Source organism: Scophthalmus maximus, chromosome 12 (assembly GCF_022379125.1).
Source record: "Scophthalmus maximus strain ysfricsl-2021 chromosome 12, ASM2237912v1, whole genome shotgun sequence".
NCBI classification, from domain to species: domain Eukaryota; kingdom Metazoa; phylum Chordata; class Actinopteri; order Pleuronectiformes; family Scophthalmidae; genus Scophthalmus; species Scophthalmus maximus.
This window is the reverse complement of record NC_061526.1, coordinates 10,745,568-10,767,023: the sequence shown is the minus strand read 5'-3', so window position 1 is coordinate 10,767,023 and position 21,456 is coordinate 10,745,568. Positions and strand designations below refer to the sequence as shown.

At 41.2% G+C, this 21,456-nt stretch overlaps 2 protein-coding genes across 2 annotated transcripts in view; one reads left to right on the top strand and one right to left on the bottom strand.

The window, feature by feature from the left end:
* Window positions 1–21,456, top strand: part of LOC118286605 (synapsin-3-like) — a 102,276-nt gene that overhangs the window by 45,906 nt on the left and 34,914 nt on the right. The gene's annotated exons all lie outside the window — the stretch shown is intronic.
* Window positions 89–19,971, bottom strand: LOC118286681 (metalloproteinase inhibitor 3). The gene is made up of 5 exons (XM_035611321.2): window positions 19,664–19,971; window positions 7,841–7,923; window positions 6,088–6,199; window positions 4,165–4,286; window positions 89–2,354 (listed from the first exon to the last, which is right to left on the bottom strand). The coding sequence occupies exons 1-5, from the start codon at window positions 19,791–19,793 to the stop codon at window positions 2,157–2,159; spliced, it is 645 nt and encodes a 214-aa protein (XP_035467214.1). The 5' UTR covers window positions 19,794–19,971; the 3' UTR covers window positions 89–2,156.

The following is a 21,456-nucleotide window of genomic DNA, read 5'->3' as shown; positions in this document are numbered from 1 at the left end:
CAGAACTAAGTAAAATATTAAGATTCATTGAGGGATATTTTACCAAAGCTCAGTATTTAAATTGTCGATTAAAAAAAGGTAGACTTAATCAGATAATTTTACATTCATTTATTTGAACCTATCAGGCCAGTACAATACAAGTCAATCACTGTCTTCCTCCTCTGATATGACCCGACTTGGCAGAGAGTGTTAGTTTCCTGTAACGGTAAGTTTTACACAAGAAACGTGGATGGAACATTTTGTCATTTTGGAATGCATATGAAAAAAATGTAATGTCTTAAATGTCAACTGTTCGACATTTTGAGTAATCCACGTAATCACTCATATGAGGAGACTGTTACCACCCAGATATATGTCTGTAAGATGTGAAGCTAGAGCCAACAGCTGGTCAGCTTAGTTTAGCATTAACTGGAAACAGCGGCCACAGCTAGCACACAACTCTGTCTAATATCTCAACTTGTCATTTTTACACTTTGGTATTTGTGAGAATGAAGTGAATGAGATTATAGTGTGATCACTGGTGAGCTTTAGAGGTGCAGATACTGTTGAACAGAACCAGGTCGTGGGTTTCCTGTCTTTATATGACTGTGAGCTAAGCTGACTGGCTCCAGGCTGTAGCTTTGTGTTTACCATACAGACATGAGAGTTTTTATCAACGATCTAAGCCACAGTTCATATCCTCGGCGTTGCCTGCGATAGCAATGCAACATTTTTTTGTGTGTGAGTGATGAAAGGGCTGTTATTCCCTTTTGAGGCAAATCTGTGTCTGGTATTGGAATGGACTGAAGGTACTGCACAGGAAAAAAAAATATAGGGAACCCACCCCGGATGGGTACAGTTGAAGAACAAATATAGAGACAATATTGTTACTGTCATCTATACAATATATATATATATACACACACACACACACACACACACACACACACACATATATATATATATATGTGTGTGTGTGTGTATATATATATATATATATATATATAATATGAATGATGTCCATTTCAAATAGTTAAATACAAAAAGATTGAATATACACTTAAAAAATAAATCATTTTCTGAAACCTCTGCGTATACTGTACTTTCATTGGATTGGTGAAGAGTGCCACCAGTCAGGGGATCTATAATCAAGCAAAAAAAAAACTAAAAAAGTACCATAATATATAACTTGCAGATGCTGGTCCTTCATTCTGGACAATTGCACGGGCCGTGATTGTTATCACAATGTAGTTTTGGCCTGTCATTATATATATATATTTCTTTTGCAGATATACCACATGGTTAAGGTGTATTCCATTAAACTTAAATAAATGAATTACAGAGTTTTCAGCTGAGTCGATAGTTCATTTCTTTAGCTTATGTTATATACAGCAAAAAATTTAAATATCACCATCTCTGCAAGAAATTAGCTCTTCCCTGTGTTGCCACTGTAACAGACAGACATTTATTCTTTTTTTTTGTTCATCAAAAAGTGTTGTTTCGGATATAACTGCAAAAAATGAGTTACCCCGTAAACACTCAGGGAAACAGACACTATCATCTGTAAAGACTCAATAAACTTCACTGTGAAATGCGATTTTACCATTTTCGAAAATTGTTTTGAAGCCAAAATACGAGGCTCGATTGACGATTGGCTCTGGTCTCTGTTGCAGATCTGCAAAAGTCTTCTGCTGTATCGCAGGTGCAATTTAGTAGCAACAGCTTAACATTTCAAATGTACTGATACTAAATGACTTAGTTTTCAGAGTTCTTGTTTTTTAATGGGACAATAGGAAAAAGATATACTGCCTCAATGCAGTGTCGTGGAGATTAATTCTTCAATTCTGTATATCCCAATGGAGGTTAATCAAGGACTTGCACCTGTTATTGGCTCTTTAACTGTCTGTTGTCTTTTTAACACAACTGAACCCTAAAGAGACAGTGCTTGATTTTAATGTGGGGGGTGATCTGTAAAACAAAAGAGGTAATGTTTTCTATCAGAAGTGCTACGAAACAGGCACTGTAATTGATTTGTTCTTTTCTCTTTTCTTGCCCCATTAAGGGAGGCAGTCACCCAGGCCAGTGAGCTTTAAGAGTCCTGAAATACTCTAGAGGTGATCAGGGATGGGACGGAGGCAGGGAGGCGACGGCAGGTTTCAGGCAGAGCGCGATTGGGTTCAGGGGTCGGTGGCATTGATGGTGGTTTTGTCGCGGGTGGTCATGCCCCGGTACCAGCTGCAGTAGCCCTCCTTCTGCTGGATGCAGGCGTAGTGCCGGGATTGGTAGCCGGAATTGCCGAAGTGGGACAGCATGTCCGTCCATAGGCACTCGTTCTTTGAGGTCACAAAGCAAGGCAGGTAGCGGCAGGGCTTAATCTACAGACACAGACAGGAAAGGAAATATTTCACAGTGAAGCAGGAAACAAAACTGAACTAGCAACAACTGATGTAGACTCACCGTTGTTGTTTTTTTCGTTAATTATTGTCTCCCTCTCTCTCTTTTACATTGATCATTTGGCAAATTTACACGCTTCATACATGAAGTTATTAAATTCATTTACACCTTAACTAGAATAATAGTTTGACATTTTGGGGAAATAACCTTATTTGTCTTCTTAGGGAAGATTAATACCATGCTAATGTATGTATGCTTACTAAGGTAATGGTAGGTTCAAATTTCTAAATGAAAGTGGTATAACTCCAAAAAAAGAAAAATATCTGAAAGTGCAGGACAATCCTTTAATGTTGCTAAACGACATGTTGAGCTTATTTTCTTGTTGAAGCTACATGTATTTGGTTTTGTCATGCAGCAGTGCAATCTAGCAGTCAAAATAGATCATCCACCCTCCGTTTAAAAAATCTCACAACTGTCCTCGAGAAAAGTTGGACTCATTAAGGACAGAGGGTGGGTTTACAGTTGGCCTATGATTTGGCTGAAATAGGCTGAAAAATGGTGAACATCTCATATCTGCTGTTTTGCTCTTCGGCTTTCGCTGATTATTAGATCAGGTGTTAAAAGGCCAACCCGTGAGCGTACACCGTGAAAAGAACATCAGCCTGCTTCCTGAAGCAGTGATGTTTCTGTAGTTTCTTAATGATTCAGTTAGATGTGACTGAGCCTCTTTGGCGCCTCGCTACTCCAGGTGCTCGAACAAAAAGCAGCTTCATGGATGAATATGCAACATGAACCGACAGGAAGATCCACATTACTACTCGGGAGAGGTTATAAAGATGATAAACGGAAACGCTGTGGCGGGTGACGCTGGGTTATCAGCTGCAAAGAGCTGCACTTCTCTGGATATGAATGCAACAGCAATTTCAATCACAAAAGTTAAAGGGCTCACCTCCCATTTAGGATGTTTTTGTCATTCAAACCTGGAGAGTCTGCCCTCCGCAGTTCAGAGCTGTCTGACATAACTTTCTAGTTCCAGTGGTTTAATGATCTGCGGAGAGCAATTTTCTGAGCGGCACTGTACGACGAGCTTCCTGCTATCCAGCGCCGTGAATTTGTAGCCACGTGTTTAATAAGTGTGATGATGTTTATGCCCGCCTGTGCTTTACAGACTCTCATGCTGACATTTCAAGTTGATCGACGGCCTTCTCTGGATGCCTCTGGGTTTGCCGCCATGTACACACTGAACAGAGTTTACAGGCACTGACCCAAACTTGGAACAAATAGGTCTCTCTGCTAATCCAGTCACATTGATAGGGGCTGATAGTGTTAGCAGATGTCCACCACACTGCTGTACAGTGGGACATTTACCAGGCGGGTCAGCAGCTGCACAGCGGCAGGCTACATGCTAATAAAATTGGGACCCGAGCTTAGTAACTCGTTTTAAAACCTGTTTTCTCTCTGTTTCCGTCTCTGCTGAACATCCATGATGGATAATCATGGAAATGAGTCTCCATGAAAAAGCTCATAATTCAATAATACTGCACAATCACTATGTAACCATGAAGGTAATTTTTACTGCAAGTAAATGACTGTTGCTCACAGTCTCCATTTGTTGTAGTAGTGAAGCAGTAACATGAATGTGTCTGAACTTCACATAGAGAGTCACCGTGTTTTCTTTCCTCTAATCAATGATAAGCACTCTAGTGGTCTTTAAATAAGCAGTTTAATGTTTACTCATTCTCCTGCCTCCTTCCTGTCCTCGCAGCGCGGAGGTTTCTGGCTAGCACTCACCCTGCAGTTGCAGCCCAGCTGATAGCGATGGTTGATGCCTTTCTTCTGGGCCAATGAGAGGCGGTCCCACTGCTCGTTGAAGTTACACAGCCCAGTGTAGACCTTGTCATTGTACACGCGACCTGAGGAGGCAAAGAATGAAAGGGATGAGTTCACGTGTTGATTCATGAGCTGAACGTACAAGCTATATTTTACCTTGACAAATGACATTTCTCACTTGGAAATTTGGCAGATTCCTGCTATTAGGGGATTCCATATCTCATGCTGACATTGTATAAAAGGTCAGGGAGTGGATTCATCCTCTGGGGACCATGAATTTCTGCGCAAAACGTTATGACGATCAGTTTTGTACTTAATTATATATATTTATTTCCCTGTGGGCCAAATAGGTGAATAATAGCACGAGGACCAACACCAAAAATGACATCATACTTCCACTCATACTATTCCATTATTTTTCGAATTTAATAATCCTTTGTATGTAACATAGGATAATATAAACACATTGCTCAAGCAATCCAACTAGTTTATGTACGGTAAGTCAACCTCATTCAGTAAGCCCATATTATAACAACACCCCTATTTCTGAAAATCCAAAGGTCAGCAGACATCTATTTTTAGCCGTAGACGTTTGTGGCTCACCGACTCCTGAGACAGGTGCACCGCGACGGCCTGCGAGCACTCAGGAATATCATGATTTGTTGTGGTGTTATCATCGCGCAGGAATTTGACAGCTCGCAAATATGTGCTTCTTCGACCCTCCCGCTCGGCCCGCATCCCCAGACTGGGATTACTGAAGTCACTTGCAGGTTTATTACATGGTTTTGAGTGTGTGACATACTTCTAAAATACTAATCAGGGCCAGAGCACTCCAAGCTTGATCAAAGGAGTCTCGAGCAGCTCATTTCACGGGCCCTGGTGTGTTTAAATTGCTCGTAATGCAGCCCTGATCATACGCAGGACTTATTATAGATGACCCGAGAGCAGAGAAAGACGTCGGTGATGTCCCTCGCACCCGGGCTGCGTAAACACAGTCGTGGCTGCCTGGCAACGACGGCTCGTTCACTTGCACTGTGGGCTTTATGTCTGCAGTGGTTACAGGTCGGGACTTAGCAACAGTTACATACACCAAGTACCGCAGTGTCCAAAGTAAACTGCACCTCTGTTGGAAATAGCAACTCATAAAATGCTTCTGCTGGAAAATGCCAGCCACTTCCTGCTAGCTGTTAATTACAAGTTGTGAGAGAGAAAATGCTTTCTGCTGTATCTGGCTTGAGAAGCTGAGGGAAATTAGTGCTTTTTTTTTTTAAAGGCCCCAGCTTTGCTTCCCTGCACGGTGGCAAATGTTATAAATGGTGGGAAAGTTTGTGTCACAGGACAAGTGAACAAGTCCTTGGTGAGGAGGAGAGCAGGGGGAGAAAAGAAAGACTCAGAGAGGCGTCTGTGTTCAGCATCTCTCCGATTGAAATGGATTTTGGTTTGAGAATTTTGTCAACCCATGAATATTGGCCTGTTCTCTTTCAGATACAGGCTTCAGCGACCTCGGAAGAATCTCAACGCTAATTGGCTTTCGCGACATTACGGAAATCTTTTTTCGCTTGAACTCAAATATTTCAACGTGAGTGATGTAAAATCTGCGTCTATTCGTGTCTTTGCTCTGACTTTGAATGTAATATTTGCTTCATGTTTGGTCTGAACGTCCAATGTCCATACACTACAACCACTTACTGATGTCACCTGTTGACACCTAAGAAAACTCTGTTCATTGAAGGTCAAGGGATAGGATGGAAAGGTCACGGAAAAGCAGGAAGTGAGTCTTGAGTTTCGAAGACTTTCCCACAGATAGGTTAAGGAATGTAACCAGGCTGTTTGACTTTTCAAAATAAGCTGTGGCAGATCAATAATTGAAAAACAAAGACTTACCTGTGATCAGGTATTGGTACTTGTTGATTTCAAACTTCACACCGCACGAGCTCTCAGAGGCGCTTGTGTAAATGTGCTGCACATGCTGGACTTTGTCAAATCCCTTGTACATCTGTAAAATATGAGAGCCAAACATGGAATTAATAAAAAAAAAAAGTTTCATGTTGTACCTCTCACCCTGGCACTGCACTCTTTACTTGACCTCACACATAAATAATGAGGAATGAAAACAGTGCACCAATTTTATCAGATGACATTCCTTAAGAAAGGCCTCTTGGGGGAAGGAGTCTTAGCTCTGCCCTTAACTAAATCATAGATAACATGATTACGTTGTGTAATGTGCTTTGACTTTGATGCTGTTTGGGTAAGGTCATTGCTAAACTGTGGACTTCGGGTCCATCTAGTCAATTCAGGTATGCAGAGATTCATAGAAGTCAGTGTTTGCCCTGAGAACTGCTTTGTTGTTGTTTTTTCTGTGTACTTTATTCGTCTGGGAACAACAGGAAATCCCTGTTTAGATGTATCGCTCCCAGAAAAAGCAGAACAAACTGTTATTTAAGCCCCAAACTGTGGAGGTTTGGGAAACTCAAAGGCATTTGTCTCGCAGGATTTGTTGAAATTCTGAAGGGGTTGTGTTCTCAATCAGCCCACAAGGAAAAGCACTGTTTGCAGTATAAGCCAGGATGCTGCAATACAAAGCAAATAACCCAAGAGGTGCAAAGGTCCCATCTACTTCCCGAGGATAATCTTAAAATTGATGATGGCGTGCTTCACGAGCAAGAGGCCACTTAATGCTTTTATTATTGATTGTACAGATGCAGTGAAATGTTTACACTCTAAGTGCGGAGTTTGGTTGAGCTGTAATGCCTTTAAGCCTGCTAATCCTCCGGCCTGGCTCCAGTATGAGCAGCGGGCCGATGTCAGCATCTGTCAGAAATATGCAGCGTTATGTAAGAATACAGAGGGAGCGAAGAATGGGATTTCAGGCTAAGTATCCTGAACTGCTTTTCAGCTGTCACAGTAGCTGAGGGGACGGACAAACAGCATTGTGACTAAAGAGTTTCTGCAACATGCAGTGTGAGAGATTTATTGTGAGAACTAACATAATTCTTACATGGAGCAAAAATGTGTTTGTTTCCTGTTCATTTTCAATGGCCTTGTTTTACAATGAGAATCGTGGGTTTTGGCATCTGCAAAGCTCCCTGAACATGTTTAGTCACTATTCAAAAATAAAGCCTATTAAATTAGGTGCAATACTGAAAACCAAACTAAACTTGGCTGTGCAAATTATTACAATATTTCCAAGTTGAGAATTCTGATACTTGAGCTAACATTCAATTGGCAAGCATGTTCATCCCCCTGATAATGGTAGTGCGTTTCTTTTTGGATTCTTGTAACTTGTATCGGTGTAATTAACCAGAAATAAACTGATAACCCATGTGCTTCACTGGGGTGTTTAGCACAAGGCCACCTAAAGCCCAAACAGTTTGTTTCATTAGCTACTTCAGTCAAAGACATGCCCACAAAAACACAACCTATTTGTGATCCATCCAATACAGTAAGAAACCCACTGCCTTCTCTTTGCCCCTTTGCTACATGACAGCTAAAACAATAACTTCATATTTTGGGAAATACATGTTTGCTCTTATTGCGAAGAGTTAGATGAGAGGATTGATACCAGTCTCACTCCTTTGTGTCTTTCCTTTAATGCTGAAAAAGGGTCAGTGTCTTGTGTGACGATTGACTCTCTTACCTTCATCTGCTTGACTGTGTAGCGCATCGTTCCGAAAGGTCCGTCTCTCAGGAGCTTCTTTCCCACCACTTTAGCACGAATCACTGTGAAGAGAGGACACAGACTGGTGGTCAGAACAACCTGTCAGATACCTTTACGTTATAACTCTGAGCATTTTCTCTCCGGACCATCAAATAACACACTGCCTCCGCCAGTAGGAGGCATTAGCAAACCCCCTGATAAATACCATTTCACCGCCGGGTTGGCACCACAGTTAATCCGTTTATCCGATTTTCTGCAGTTCTGCCATTTGCCTAGGAGGGCCAATGGGGAAAAACACTGAAGGCCCTTTTGAGTTAGATACAGGGAAATTTGAGGGAAAGAAAAAAAGGCCTCTTCCGTGTACCATGGAAGATCAAGATTTGTTGGATGACTGCTCCCATCCACTCTAAGATGGAACTCGTAACTAGGAGACAGGACTCTTCACGTCCACCTTTTAAAGCTTGGTTTTTGATTTTGTAGGGTTAGTATTGAGATCATATTAGGAAAAACCTGACTTCATTCAGCATTTTGCTGATTAAAAAAAACATCAGAACAAAGTTGTTTGAGGGGAAAAGGGTCCAGTGTGTGGGTCTCCTCTGTTGAAACAGGCTTCACTCTATATTAGGATGAGGGCTTGAAAAAGATCCTATCTGCGTGCATGACCCTCATGTAAATGCTGGCGAGGTGAAAATGCTCAGTGGTGATTTTTCGATTTTTTTGCTTTCACTCGTGTTGTGAGTAAGGGGGCTTATTGTGGAAGGCCAGGAGTGGGGAGCGTGGAAATGAGTGATAATTTGAGCCAGTGAATAGAGTCTAACCAGACCTGCGGGCCCTGCATAAGCGGTCAATCTTCTGTGAAGTTCACCTGCTGCCCTCAGCCAACCAGCCACAGACACAACTAACACAGGCTGTGTTTATTATCTTCTCCTTGTGGAATTTCCTTCCTACATTCTTTGGGAGCTCACATTCCCCCGAAAGAAAGGGAGAAAAAAATGAGAAGCTTTTCATTCTTTTCAACCGAAGAAATAAATGAGGCATGTGGCATCTTCTGTTTGGTCTGTATTTGTCTAGCTGTCTTGCTTCAAATGGAAATTGGCATGAAAATACAACTCAAAACAGGAAGCAGTTAGAGCATGACCACCCAAAAGTGACCAAAACTTTGTTTCGGACATGAAGACCCTGTCAAAAGTGACATTTTGTCCTGATGACTGCTAGATGAAAGGTCAAGACTCATCTTCTGGGGGCCGAGGATATCTGTATGCAATTTAATATGTATCTATCGAGTGGTAGTCAAGATATTTCAGTTTGGACCCTGCAGACCGCATGACATCCATCGCTAAAGTGTCAGACTTAGAGTGGCTTAAACTTGCTACTACCACATTTCACTGTGTTCTTGTTGAAATGCTTTTTATTCAAAACATTGTTCCTAATAAAAAGAATACTAAATCTGTTTTCATCTGTCCAATTTCAAAATGTACGACCTTAGCTTGTCACCAGGGAGAGGAATGTCAAATCTACCATGTAGTTCAGAATGAGTCAACATGGATTTTGTTTGAATATATTCAAAATAACTACTTCATACATCTCATTGCTTTTGAACTTGATTTTATTATTCAGTTCATGTCCTATGGTAAATATAGATTTTGAGCCTCAATCACCCGTGCAAAACGCAGCACTCGAGAACTTTGAAATGGAGAAGTTACGCTTCCCTTCAGTCAAACTCAATTATTTTTTTCACCTTTCAGCATTGTGTTATCACTCACTGACTTTCACTGACAGATTTTCAAGCATCACACAACCAAGGCTAATGTAGGTAATTTCAGATCTTTTAGTATTAATGTTCTGTACTGACTCCCTGCCTGCCCTCCCCTTTATGACCTTTCACAATAACTTGCTGCAGAACATTTGATCCATTAATCTGTCATCTGTTATAATAGAAGCCCAAGAGCGCTATTACCTGATCGACCTTTGCTGAATGTACCCAAAGGGTGTTTGACAGACATTTGCCGCTGCAATTATGGAGGAACCGGGGGACAATTACAAAGGAATGTGCGGTTATAGCAGGATACTTTTGCTTCAGTTAAATACACTTCTGGTGTTATTGTAAGTATCAACCCAAAACCTAGTTTCCTACTCTGCCCTGACCTCAGAGCCAGCCCTCAGTAGAAACAAATGTTCATGTTTGAACGGCCACCGGGTCAGCTGATCCAACTGAAGTACAACCAGATAGGACCCCTCTTGGTGGATGGCAGCCACTAATTGGCCAGTGATGGTGCCATCGCCCAAAGGAATGTGTGAAGGCCCTCAGCTGCTCCAGAGACAGAGGATTTGAGTCATTCCCCTGTAGTGACCCCCTCCTCTCCATTCAGCAGTTATATTTATGTCTAACCACATGGCTGCCTGCTCACGTCAAAAAGTCTACATCACAAGTGTTTATTTAACCCAATTTAATAATGTGACTTCAGATCACCTTGGTTACTGCAAACTATGGACACGCTGTGTACATAGCCTTGTTTCTTCAGTTTACTCTAACTTCTAAACTCCTTATACTTACACTACCTGCACATGTGCACGTCATTAAACATACACTACTCATATGGATATCACCAATATCTTCACCAACTAATTTTCCCACAGAGAGTGATAATCTGCTCAAATTTTGCGGCATCTTGCCACATTTACACCGTGTTCCAAATTATTTTGCAAATTGGATTTAAGTGTCATAAACATAATTTTTTTTGTTTTTCAATTAAACTCATGGATGGTATTGTGTCTCAGGTCTCTTTGGATCATTGAAATCAATCTCAGACACCTGTGATAATTAGTTTGCCAGGTGAGCCCAATCAAAGGAAAACTACTTAAGAAGAACGTTCCACATTATTAAGAAGGCCACAGGTTTCAAGCAATATGGGAAAGAAAAAGGATCTCTCTGCTGCCGAAAAGCGTCAAATAGTGTAATACCTTGGACAAGGTAGGAAAACATTCGATATTTCACGAAAACTTAAGCGTGATCATCATACTGTGAAGAGATGTGTGGCTGATTCAGAGCACAGACGGGTTCGTGCAGATAAAGGCATAATGAGGAAGGTTTCTACCAGAAACTCATGGTGTGGCCCCCATCTTCCCCTGACCTCAACCCTATTGAGAACCTTTGGAGCATCCTCAAGCAAAAGATCTATGAGGTTGGGAGGCAGTTCACATCAAAACAGCAGCTCTGGGAGGAAATTCTGACATCCTGCAAAGATATTCAAGGAGAAACTCTCCAAGAACTCACACGTTCAATTGATGCAAGAATTGTGAAGGTGATATCAAAGAAGGGGTCCTATGTTAACATGTAACTTGGCCCGTTAAGATGTTTTTGATTGAAATAGCTTGACTTCAGTAAATATGACCTCCTAATGCTGCAAATTCAACAAATGACCATTTTTAGTTCTTTACAACCTATAAAATGTTTTGAAACTCTGTTGTGCATAATAATTTGGAACACTGCATGTAGAGTTTTTTATTTTTGAAAAAAATACTGTTATCATTTGGAGGTTTGTTCAATAAAATTTGAATTATACTCTAACGGTTGATGACTTGAAAATTATACTGACTGTCATTTGCATCGACTATTTAGGAAAATCTGAGAAAAATATAATTTGCATAATAATTTGGAACATGGTGTACACATTAATCCAGAAAAATTCATTTGTTTAACAGTACCAGAAATATTTGGTGCTTCATAATACCGTTTACAATTCTATATATTTAACATACTGATTAATAACTTATAATGATTATTATATTTTTTAAATTTCAATGTGGTCATTCTCTCAATGTGCTACAGACTTGGGGATCTCATTCTATGGCCATTGATACAAGGTGTTATATTCCCCCTTTTTAAACAGGGTCATATTTATACCGAACAATACCAGCAATAGCTATCCATGATTACTAGAGCTGTCCGCCAACTGTCACAGGATTAGGTTAAGGTTGAAGTTACCATTTGGATGACATGGCCCAGTTAATAACCCAGACATTAATTGAGTTGTAATATCTGTCAACTAGTCTATACTGTAGTATATGAGTCCCTCTCCCGCTTACTTTGTTAAACACAAGGAATTACAGGCCAGTGCTGTGACGCACACAGGGATCCATCTCCTGCAGAGGAGCTGACATACAATTTCAAGAGTGGGAGGATTTTCGTGATAAGACAGTGTAACCAGGAGGGTGTAACAAAAAGAAGAGGAAAAAATGCAATTTTTTTGCATAAAGCAGGGGATTACGCAAGCATGAATGCTTATTCTAAATCTTAAGGTGAGCATGAAATTTTGTTAAACATTTATTTCAGCCTACACATAATGTGGCAAACTGTAGGCATGACGAGAATGAGGTGACTCATTTGTGTGTGCGCGCGCGGGAGGGAGAGATGGAAAGCGAGGCGCAGGGCGAGTGACGGTGATTTTAGCATGCAGAAAGTGGTCCAAGTTTGAGGAGGCAGGTGGGAGGAAGCTACTACCACGTACTACCACGCTCAAAAAGAAATACTGAAACTGAATCCCTTCTGTATAGCCTTGTGGCAGATGGAAAACACTGGAGCATTAAGTCTGCAACATCCACTTACTGGTTGTTGATATGCAAAGGCAGCAGATGAAGCATGACGTAAAAAAAACACAAGTAGAGACAAGTAACAAGGTTCGCAAACTGACAAAATGACATCATGTTATTCAAATATCTAGTTCCCACGTTTGCTAACATGAGCCACGATAACTTACTGTTTCATACCCAACAAATTAAGGCTGTGGCAGCAAAAAACTTGAGGTCAGTCGCCATTTGCCATATGGTGATTGAAAAAAACTGATAAGACCTCATTTTCCTGTTTCTTTTGGAATGAGGCATGGGAATCTTTTACCAACTAGTCATTTCAATTCAAGTGTCATGCTCGCTGACCTCAAAAACACTACCTGTCAAAGCTAAAATTGGTGCCTTTAGTCGGCTTTGACCAAAGTATTTAAGATAAATTGCTCCACAACAAACGTTGTCTGCAAATTAGTGAGTATCCGTGAATGCACTGGGATAGAGTCACAACCAACAGCTGGTGCTCTGGCTGTTGGCCTTGTGTGATCTTTGCCTCCTTAGTGCCTGCTTTTCATATCTTCGTCTCTTGCACTTTATATCTTTGTCTTTCTCACTCACTCTCTTTGTTGTTTCTGCCTAAATGTCAATCATATTAAATAAAATTCCTCTCCATTGTTGAATTTCAACTAGGATTATACAGAGTACTGCTCTCAATTATGAAAAAACAGTGACATGCCACCAATCGATAAAGGTGGTGTTCTGGTGTCAAATATATTCAGTTACTATCATTATACAATGAGTCAAATTCATAGAATACGCACACCCTAAAATTACCATCATTAAATGGTTGGTTTATTAATCACTGCATTTTCATGGGTGTGTGCAGGGCAGTTCTTTATCGCCCCTGCGCTGGCCTCCTGTTTAAAACAGTGGAGCCTGGCGCGGCTTTGTGGTCATCAGAGAAGGGGACGGACGGACTGGAGATTTGATATGCTTGGCTCGGGACGAACATCCAAAGCTTGTATGGAATCCAAAACCTTTGACATCTTAGTATTGTAACTCACTTTTGGGAAAACTACAGATATCTGATCCAAGCTTGCATAATACATCTTATAACAGGAGTCCTGGCTTCTCGCAGGTTGTCATCTGTCACCTGTTGACCTGCAGATGAATGGGGGGGATTGATTGAGCTACTGTACATAAGTCATTAATAGGAGGGGGACGATGAATTGAAACCAGGAGGATGCTGTCACAAAGCTCCAGGCCATGCATCGTTTTTTACCTGCTGTGCTGCACTGTTTGACAAAGCTCCTCTATGCTCAACAAAATGCACACAGCCGGACAGGATCTGTTTCTCTCAATAGCCTGATACTCAATCCCAAACCAAGCATAAACACATATCACGCTAATCCTCAGCAACTGACCTGGTTCACAGTGCAAGCATGTATAGGTTGGCTCCCATCACAGCGAGCGCTTGGGAACGAGCGTTGTTAGGGAGCGATATTAAATCTCAGGGTCAAAGTTTACTGTTGGGCCTCTAATCTTGGGCTTTAGAAAAACAAGCGCTGCTCATTTCCCCTTGTGAATGAACTTCTTTTACCCAGATGCCTAATAGCAGCCAACTACTGTAGGTCTCTGCACAATAAAGCAACCAGGTCCCTTACTGGTGCTCAGTTATGTGGAGGAAACTGACATGATGGGTCTCACCTGATCAGAAGAGAGTTTACCGTGGAGGGTTTCCCACTAAAAGTTCTCCAATTGTAAACAACAAAAATGACTACTTAACAGCAAGTGCTCATATGGTTGCCAACAATCCAACTAACAGCCACAACATTAAAACTTATTTCAATGTTGAGATTGATGAAGTAACTCCCCAACAATTTAGCCTAGTTGTGTATCCAGTGGCATGCCGGTAGGTGATTATGGGCCAAGAAAACAAGAGCAAAACACTTTGAACTGGATTACAGGTATTAAATCGGAAAGATTCAGACCTGTCACCTTTGATGTCGACAGGGAGAATTACAGGGTTTTTCCTTCACAGCATTAGCTGCTCAACCCCTTATTTTTTTTGCTTTCCTTGTCGCCATATTTTATGACACAAGCTGAAGTGCCAGTTTTGGTTTAAGGTAATAGATAGATAGACATTCAATTAAAGAAAAGAAAACAGTATGACCCAAATAGTCATTTCCACCCTGTAGTATCTGAGATGGGATAATTGTTGTGATGTACAAATTTGCAACACCTGACATTTAACATGTCAAGGATAATATAAACCAGGGGATGTGGGGAAATATTTTTAGATAAAATTACACCCTTGCATCCATGCCTCCTATGTACGGTAGAATTAAATAATCTTGACTTTGTTAATCCCAATTAAAAAGTACAGAATTAGAGGCTATCCTAACTTTGAATACTGTTCAACATGAATACATTTGAGCCAGGTAAAAGAGTGTTACAAGCTGTGACCTGTGCTCTGCATCCAGCTGCTGTTGTAGGAGTGTTTCCGAGGTACAAGAGGGACCACAAACATTTAAAGCACACTTCAAGCTAAGCTGGGACCTTGGAAATGGGATTTATGAGGCTCATGCTGATCACAGCCTCCATTGAAGTCAGTCCCAGATTCTACACTGGGAAGTCTCAGTGGGTGCCAACATCATGAGCTATCTGATGATCTGAAGGACTATGAAGGCGTTGCATGAGTGTTTGTGCAAGCGGCATTTTCACTCAGTCCAACCGGGTCACTTGGTCGATCCACTGGAAGATCCACTCACAGGCCGAGAGATTAGGGTTTACTTAGGGGTTACACAGAGAGGCCAATATCTGGGTCCTATTTTAGGGGCTTCCTCCCAGAAAGGTGTAACAAGGAGGATATTCTGCAAAGGATTCAACATTGCATCATTGACAGATCCCGCACATCAAAACTAAAAGAAATGACTTGCTCCAACAAAGATGTCCCAGTTGTGTCTTTCAAATTTGGTCAAAATGGGTCCTTTTCAGAGTCACAATGGCAAAGCCTTTGAACAAGGAAAGCCTTGTAGAGTGATTGTAATGTGCTGAGTCTAGAAATAGGACACAATTAAATGGCATTTTGAAGGCATGTTGTGCCCCTGATGAATAGTGTTTCTTGTTGTTGCTGGGGGATAATCCACAAGTGTAAATTTAATGGGAATCACACAGGGAGAGAAAGGCAGTTTAATGTCATAGATGGCTGATAGTGTTCAAAAATTCTAACTATGAAAATGTTTTTAGTGGGTAATATTTGTGCATGTTAATATGCTATGAGGTCATATTTAAAGGAACAGTTTGACATTTAGGGACAGAGTTATTTGCTTTCTTGCAGAGAGTCAGATGAGAAGATTGAAACCATTCTCATGTCTTAATGCTACAGCCAGCAGTCTGTTAGCTTAGCTTTCCATGGCATTAAGACTGGAAACTGGAAAAAAAACCGCTAGCATGGCTTTTTCCAAAGCCAACATAATACACCTACCTAAGACCAATAAAATATTAAACTAATAAGATACATGTTAATTGGTAATTTAGAGGTGCTATTCAAAGATGCTTAGGAAGAATGAGCTAAGAATACAGATGGGCCTCAGCTTCATAATAAAAATAATCTGAAAAAGCAACAGTCCAATAAAATATAGCTTATTTTAGCTTAGCTTAGCTCGTGCATTATTTAGCTTAAGCTAAATCAGGGTCAAACTGTGTAATCAATCTTTTGAATTAATTTGGACAAAAAAAACTACTTCTGCTACCATTACTACTTGGGGGAGCTGTGGCTTAGGAGTATGAGCAGGTCGTCAACTAATGTGAGGGTCGGTGGTTCGAATCCAGACTGGTCTGCTTCACTGTCACTGTCCTAGGGCAAGACTCTGAACCTCGAATTACCTCTGATGGCTGTGCCTGCAGCGTGTGAGTGAGATGCATGACTGATATATAAAAGAATTATAGAAGCGCTGTTGTTGATGTCAACTGTGCTGTGAACCCCTTTGACTTATCAATAAGACTAGAAAAGCAGTATTTAAATGGAGTCCATTTGCTAAATATCTTTCTTTATGTGTTAATATTGTAGGTGTATTTAACATGAAAAAGTAAAGCATTTATAATCACTTCTATACAGCCTCTACTGGTGACCAGTAGTAAATGCAGCATTACAAGTGTGTATGTGTGTAGGGGTGTTGCTGCAGAAACTAGGACTTCCCTTGTTAGTCGACACTAGAAGGGAGGGCAAAACACATGGACTTACACATATGGCTGCAGTGTGTGTGCGTGCATGTGAATTTGTGCGCTCAGTTTAGAGAGATTATTATTTGATGATGTGTCTGGATTTAAGAGACCGGCATGATGGTTTCACATTTTTGGGTCAAATGACACTCAAGCAAAATATCAGCACCCTATTAGCTGTTGCCTACAAGTGTTTGTGTTCGTGTTCATCTGCTGTTAGCCCACACAAAGTTCCCTCTACACAAGAAATCCACTACCCTCCTCCTGCACCACATTTCAGCCCCAAACCCGTTGAAACGCTCAACCCATAAACACCCTCTCTGCTTACAGGGCAGATCACATAATCCTCATGTCTTTCCAAGTGTTATCTAAAAACATAGGTCAGGTGGGACTGGCGTTCCAGCCTAAGCCACATCCCAAGTTCATATTATTCTGGGAAGTCGGAGAAAGAACAACCAAGCAGTAAAACAAGCTATGAAAACCTCCTTCACCCGCTGTCGGTGAACCAGAGGTTGTGCATATCTTGAGTGTGCATTTTGAAGGCATGTTGTGCCCCTGATGAATAGTGTTTCTTGTTGTTGCTGGGGGATAATCCACAAGTGTAAATTTAATGGGAATCACACAGGGAGAGAAAGGCAGTTTAATGTCATAGATGGCTGATAGTGTTCAAAAATTCTAACTATGAAAATGTTTTTAGTGGGTAATATTTGTGCATGTTAATATGCTATGAGGTCATATTTAAAGGAACAGTTTGACATTTAGGGACAGAGTTATTTGCTTTCTTGCAGAGAGTCAGATGAGAAGATTGAAACCATTCTCATGTCTTAATGCTACAGCCAGCAGTCTGTTAGCTTAGCTTTCCATGGCATTAAGACTGGAAACTGGAAAAAAAACCGCTAGCATGGCTTTTTCCAAAGCCAACATAATACACCTACCTAAGACCAATAAAATATTAAACTAATAAGATACATGTTAATTGGTAATTTAGAGGTGCTATTCAAAGATGCTTAGGAAGAATGAGCTAAGAATACAGATGGGCCTCAGCTTCATAATAAAAATAATCTGAAAAAGCAACAGTCCAATAAAATATAGCTTATTTTAGCTTAGCTTAGCTCGTGCATTATTTAGCTTAAGCTAAATCAGGGTCAAACTGTGTAATCAATCTTTTGAATTAATTTGGACAAAAAAAACTACTTCTGCTACCATTACTACTTGGGGGAGCTGTGGCTTAGGAGTATGAGCAGGTCGTCAACTAATGTGAGGGTCGGTGGTTCGAATCCAGACTGGTCTGCTTCACTGTCACTGTCCTAGGGCAAGACTCTGAACCTCGAATTACCTCTGATGGCTGTGCCTGCAGCGTGTGAGTGAGATGCATGACTGATATATAAAAGAATTATAGAAGCGCTGTTGTTGATGTCAACTGTGCTGTGAACCCCTTTGACTTATCAATAAGACTAGAAAAGCAGTATTTAAATGGAGTCCATTTGCTAAATATCTTTCTTTATGTGTTAATATTGTAGGTGTATTTAACATGAAAAAGTAAAGCATTTATAATCACTTCTATACAGCCTCTACTGGTGACCAGTAGTAAATGCAGCATTACAAGTGTGTATGTGTGTAGGGGTGTTGCTGCAGAAACTAGGACTTCCCTTGTTAGTCGACACTAGAAGGGAGGGCAAAACACATGGACTTACACATATGGCTGCAGTGTGTGTGCGTGCATGTGAATTTGTGCGCTCAGTTTAGAGAGATTATTATTTGATGATGTGTCTGGATTTAAGAGACCGGCATGATGGTTTCACATTTTTGGGTCAAATGACACTCAAGCAAAATATCAGCACCCTATTAGCTGTTGCCTACAAGTGTTTGTGTTCGTGTTCATCTGCTGTTAGCCCACACAAAGTTCCCTCTACACAAGAAATCCACTACCCTCCTCCTGCACCACATTTCAGCCCCAAACCCGTTGAAACGCTCAACCCATAAACACCCTCTCTGCTTACAGGGCAGATCACATAATCCTCATGTCTTTCCAAGTGTTATCTAAAAACATAGGTCAGGTGGGACTGGCGTTCCAGCCTAAGCCACATCCCAAGTTCATATTATTCTGGGAAGTCGGAGAAAGAACAACCAAGCAGTAAAACAAGCTATGAAAACCTCCTTCACCCGCTGTCGGTGAACCAGAGGTTGTGCATATCTGAGTTACAACCGGGCGGCTGTAAATGCCAGACTGCACAGATAAATAAGCAACATTTGAATGCTGCCATATATCCTATTATCAGCTGGTGTCATTCACACCTAAAAAAGGCATTGCAAGCAAATGATCATCATTTTTACACTGAGTTAGGGAGAAGAAAACAAAACCCACGGTCAGAGGGCAGAGAAGCCGTCGGAAGTGACAAAAGGTCACGTGCTTCTCTTATCTGTGAGACCTTGCATTGCTCTACAGCTACAGAGTGTTTATCATATCTCATATATATATAACAGGTCACATATAATATAAATCTAAGAAAATGAGGTGTGGAAATTAATATACTGGTGCTGCTTCATTCATTTGAGTCTAAAAAAAAGCAGTACACATGTTGGGGAACCCTTGCAGTGGTGGAACAGCCTCCACCTGGATAAGCATCACTTTAGTCAATCTCTGACCACAAACTTTATATTTTGTAATATTACATCATATTTCCACTGAATATTTAAAAAGAACACTGGTAGTAATAGCATTCTGGAGGGAATCATAATAGAAGATAATGGTCTTCTGAAGAGTAAACAAGCCACAGTAGTAGTTCTGGTGCACATATCTGAATTGGAATTCATAACGTCCCCATAGATTTTGATGTGGTCAATATGGAGAGGTTCCGTTGAAAACAAGATTCTACTCAGTGACGAGTAAGGGACAAACCGTCAACTGATCGCGGGTCAGTCCTCTGCCTACGGCACAAGTGGTGGGTGAAACGCAAAAAAACGGGGCTCGTTCGCGGCGGAACAACACGCCGGACACGGGCCGGTCCCCTCACTCACCTATCTCGGAGTTGCAGAAGGCGTCTTGCGGGTGCGACGGCGCGCAGGAGCAGCCCTCCGTCAGCCGGTCAACGTGCAGGCTGCTGAAGACGAACAGCAGGCTGATGAGGTGCTGGTACACCCACTGCATTGCTCCAAACTTTTCCCGTTCCTCTTTGCTTAATGCTTCTGCTGCTGCTGCTGCTGGAATAAAGTGTGTGCACGTCGCTGTGGGCTGCTGCGGTGTCGGGGTGTCGTATCTGTGTATAGAGTCCAAGTCTCTGTTGCTTCTCGCTTCGCTCGAGCGTTTCCCTGGTCCCGGGCAGACGCGCGGTCCTACATATAGTCGCGCCGCACAGACGTCCACGCCCCTCCGCGCTCCTGCGGCTCGCGTGCGGGGCGGCCAATCGGCGGCCGCCGATGCCCCTCGGTAATCACACAGACATGATGACTTACTGGAAGTTTACCTTGCTCTGTCTTCATTTCCTGGCCTGACGGGTTTAAAAAAAAAAGCAAAAAACTGTATATGTCTACAGTGTACAGAACTGTTTTGCCTTCTCAGGCAGACAAGAAAAATGTCATGACAGTGATAGAAACACAGACAACGAATGGGTTGACTTAGGCTATATGGCAAACTTTAGAGGGGTACAAAATGGTCAGAAAAATATTACAGGTTGATATCATCCAGATTTTTATTCATATGTTTACATGATAAGCTAGAAATGTATGAACAACGGACCATTATTTGATAAATGAATTAGAGAAGGATCTGGATTTACATTCATTATATATGTTTATATATTTGAAGCTGCAACCTTTTATTAGAGACTGTCTGAGCAACAGTCCAAAACCCAAAGTTACTGTCAAATTTTACTGACACGCCTCTGATAAAGAAGTAGGGACCTTTGCATTTTTGTTTGGCTTAGACAATTAATTTATTATCAAAAAGGTTGCAGAGGAAATTCCTTTAGATTGACTAATTTTGTTAGCTCATGTACATTTTCAACCCTGGGAATACCGTTTTCCATTTAACTGCAAAACAAAGTAATACAAAAGATCAGTTGATTTTGTTACTTAGCTCACTTCCCGTCCTGGAGTCTCACTTAGTCATCCTGCCCACCCCCTGACGCCCCCTTGATTCGTAGTACTGAATATTGAATACACGCTGCAACGAGATTCCTTCTGTCTGAAGCAAAAAATCAAAGGCAACCAGATGACTGTGTATCCCTGACGTGTGAAAACCAGCAGCTGTGAAAGCATATAATTATTAGACATTGGTTTTTAAATGTGTAAGCAGATCAGTTAGTTAATTAACAGATCGCTGAGCCTATACGGACATTTCAGTGCTACCAGCGGCTGCATAATGTATATATTGCCTTGTGGACGGCACTCACCGCTTCATTTTGTCTTTTTTTTTTCTGAAATGGCTTCACTCAATGGACTGTCAGTCAATTTAGCCAATTAAAGTCTCCTCTCCATCCGTCCTGGCTTTGATCATAGACCTGAGTGGAATGGCGTTATCCGCTGCAGAGGCTTATCTGCAGAGACTGACAGGGCTAAGTTGCTGCTACTCACAGTTATATAACCAAGCCATAAATAATCAGGTAGAGGGGAACTCATTAACAGCTATCTCATTTCAAAGAGCCTGCATGGCCAGATATAGACTTTTATTTGTATTTTGCATGACATTGATAAACTTGTGCCTCAAATTTCTATTTTAATAATGGTTGGAGAATGTGCCTGTTTATTTATATATATTATATACACACAGAAATATTAACTCAAGCTAATTTAATGTTACAACATACAGGGTG

Excerpts from the sequence above, each read along its gene's own strand:
- LOC118286681 (XM_035611321.2), bottom strand. The coding sequence starts at position 19,793 with ATGCAGTGGGTGTACCAGCACCTCATCAGCCTGCTGTTCGTCTTCAGC. Across the intron at positions 7,924-19,663 it reads CTTCTGCAACTCCGAGATAG|TGATTCGTGCTAAAGTGGTG; the intron begins GTGAGTGAGGGG and ends CTCTCTTCACAG. Across the intron at positions 6,200-7,840 it reads ACACAGTCAAGCAGATGAAG|ATGTACAAGGGATTTGACAA; the intron begins GTAAGAGAGTCA and ends CATATTTTACAG.